Source organism: Coregonus clupeaformis, chromosome 6 (assembly GCF_020615455.1).
Source record: "Coregonus clupeaformis isolate EN_2021a chromosome 6, ASM2061545v1, whole genome shotgun sequence".
Lineage (NCBI taxonomy): Eukaryota > Metazoa > Chordata > Actinopteri > Salmoniformes > Salmonidae > Coregonus > Coregonus clupeaformis.
In genome coordinates, this window is record NC_059197.1 from 34,578,120 (window position 1) to 34,580,664 (window position 2,545).

The 2,545-nt window shown below is 47.7% G+C and overlaps 1 protein-coding gene across 1 annotated transcript in view; it reads right to left on the minus strand.

The window, feature by feature from the left end:
• LOC121568293 (vomeronasal type-2 receptor 1) overlaps nt 1–1,812 on the minus strand; it is a 17,220-nt gene extending 15,408 nt beyond the window's left edge. Inside the window, exons 1-3 of the mRNA XM_041878849.2 lie at nt 1,552–1,812; nt 696–987; nt 1–118 (exon numbers count right to left, since the gene is read on the minus strand). The exon at nt 1–118 is cut by the window's left edge and continues 125 nt beyond it. Coding sequence (XP_041734783.2) covers nt 1–118; nt 696–987; nt 1,552–1,793 — 652 coding nt within the window. The 5' untranslated portion in view covers nt 1,794–1,812. The remainder of the gene's footprint in view (nt 119–695; nt 988–1,551) is intronic.
• Nucleotides 1,813–2,545: the final 733 nt, after the last annotated feature.

Genomic DNA, 2,545 nt, shown 5'->3' on the forward strand with positions numbered 1-2,545 from the left:
AGTGCAGCACCAGGCGGGCCATTGCCTCAGACTGGTAGACGTCGTTAGGGATGGTCCTCAGAAAGGTGGGGAACTGGAACTTACTGTCCAACACAGAGCAGGACGACGAGTAACTCACCTAAAGACGAGGAGAGAGGGAGAGAGAGGGAGGGAGGAGAGAGGGTGAGAGAGGGAGTAGAGAGGGGGAGAGAGAGAGGGGGAGAGAGAGAGAGAGAGAGAGAGAGAGAGAGAGAGAGAGAGAGAGAGAGAGAGAGAGAGAGAGAGAGAGAGAGAGAGAGGGAGGAGAGAGGGAGAGAGAGGGAGTAGAGAGGGGGAGAGAGAGGGAGAGAGGGAGGAGAGAGAGAGGGAGAGAGAGGGAGAGAGAGAGAGGGGGGAGAGAGAGGGAGAGAGGGAGGAGAGAGAGAGGGAGGAGAGAGGGAGGAGAGAGGGAGAGAGATGAAGTAGAGAGGGGGAGAGAGAGAGGGAGAGAGAGAGGGAGAGAGGGAGGGAGAGAGAGAGAGAGAGGGAGGAGAGAGGGAGGAGAGAGGGAGAGAGAGGGAGGAGAGAGGGAGGAAAGAGAGGGAGAGAGAGGGAGGGAAGAGGGAGAGGGAAAAGGGCACTAGATTAGGCCACACTGCACCTAGGTAGATATAGGAACTGTAGTGAAGAGGAGAGTACATGTATTAATATGAGGGTATGTAGATGGAAAGAGATACCTGGGGGAAATAGTAGAGTCCCAATATGCGTGCGGTGGCGATGGACAGGTCTGACCCCCCAGCCCCCACCAGAGCGGCCAGGGGCGCCCCTGTGCCACAGCGGTAGTTGGGCACGGCCTCTTCCTGCCCCGTCAGGTAGGTGAGGGTGCCCTCCACAGCCTTGGAGATGGTGAAGCAGGAGTCATAGATGACATAGCCCAGGTCTGTATCAGGGAGAAGGTCTCTCCGCTTGTTGATCTCATCAATGGCGAAGAGCATCGTCTGAGTCCAACGGAACGTCCGGAAGTTAAATCTGGATGAGAGGTGATGATGATGATGGTAGTAGTGATGATGAAGGGAAATAGTTAGAAATAGTAATAGTACTAGTAGTAGAATCCTGACATTACTTTTAAGCCATCTCGAATAGTACTGTTTCTGCAATATATGATCAAATGTAGTAAAGTTGCACTAAACCGCCACTAGAGGACGACAAAGATCACAATATTGGTGGAATGACAAGCCCAAATCATCATCATGTAGTTTATGGGCTAATATAGGAGAAGCACAGGTCTAGGGGGCTGAAGGGAGAGTTTAGGGATGATGGTGATTGTTGAGTAACAGATTGGATGAGGGAGCAGGACCTTGAGGGGAGGAGGAGGGGGCGACTCAGTAGAGAAGCAATTCCCAGAATGTTCTAGTTCTAAATTGTATTCGCATAATATTTGAAATACAATAGGGCTAATTTATTATAATTTCGAAAATGTTCCCACATTCCCACCTTAATTCTCTCCATCTCTCAATCCAGTTTAAATGCTTTAAACTCCTGAGTAATATAATGTAATTGTATCCCATGACAGTAATATTCACCGGTACTCACCCCTCACATCCCTGGGACACCGGCACTGAGGAGCTGTTGGTATTGACTGAGGCGACGCGGTGGTGAACGGGAAACATCCCTCCCACGACCACCTTTTTCTTCTCCACGTTCCTGTACCCGCTCAGGTTAAACTTGGCCTTCAATTTACAGCTGGACTCCGCCGAGACAGACGCGTAAAAGTTGAGAAAAGCACATAATCCACACAGTAACCGGTATTTCCAATTGAATCCAGTAATATCCATGATGTGAATGTGTGGTATAAAGTAGCCGTGTTCACAGTCACAGGCTCTGAAGAAACAGCATCAGAACACAAACAGGTGCCTCCGCCAAACCTCAGGGGGATGAACATCGGCCGTGTTGCATAAGACAACCTGACAAAACAGCCTCCTCACGGAGACATGAGATAAGCACAAGGGCTGTTGAGGTTCATAGGTTATGGAAATTATTGACTGTAATAAATAAAATAAATGAAAAATAATGACATTTAATTTGTGTAATACAAATAACTAAGCAGAGTATAGGCCTAGGCTATATGCACCTTAGTGTTTTAATATGTTTTGTGTCGCTTGCATTACTTTATAATATAATTTTTGGCCTTCTAATCAAAATTATAAAGTTATAAATTAAGGAGACATGACAGTAGAAGTGTAGGCTAAATAACCTTGTGTAAAGTGCGATGCGTAATGATGAGTTGACAAATTTAAAATAAAGCACCAGTTAATTACCTGGCATGTGAACGTCTGTCTATTTTCATGTTAACGACATAACACAAAGCGCCACGGGCTCTAATTTAATTGGCAGTAGCATGTGGCGATTTGCACGAGCACTCACGGGACATTGGCCCTAATGCTCAGCAATTACCTCGGATACTGTATCGTTTATTCCGAAGCGTCCTCTGGGTCTCTTGCTGCAGTGAGTCTGAGCTTGTCGACACTTGTCCGTCAATCATCGGGGAGAGGAGAGTTACACCTGAGCCCCCGCGGTGGGACAGGAT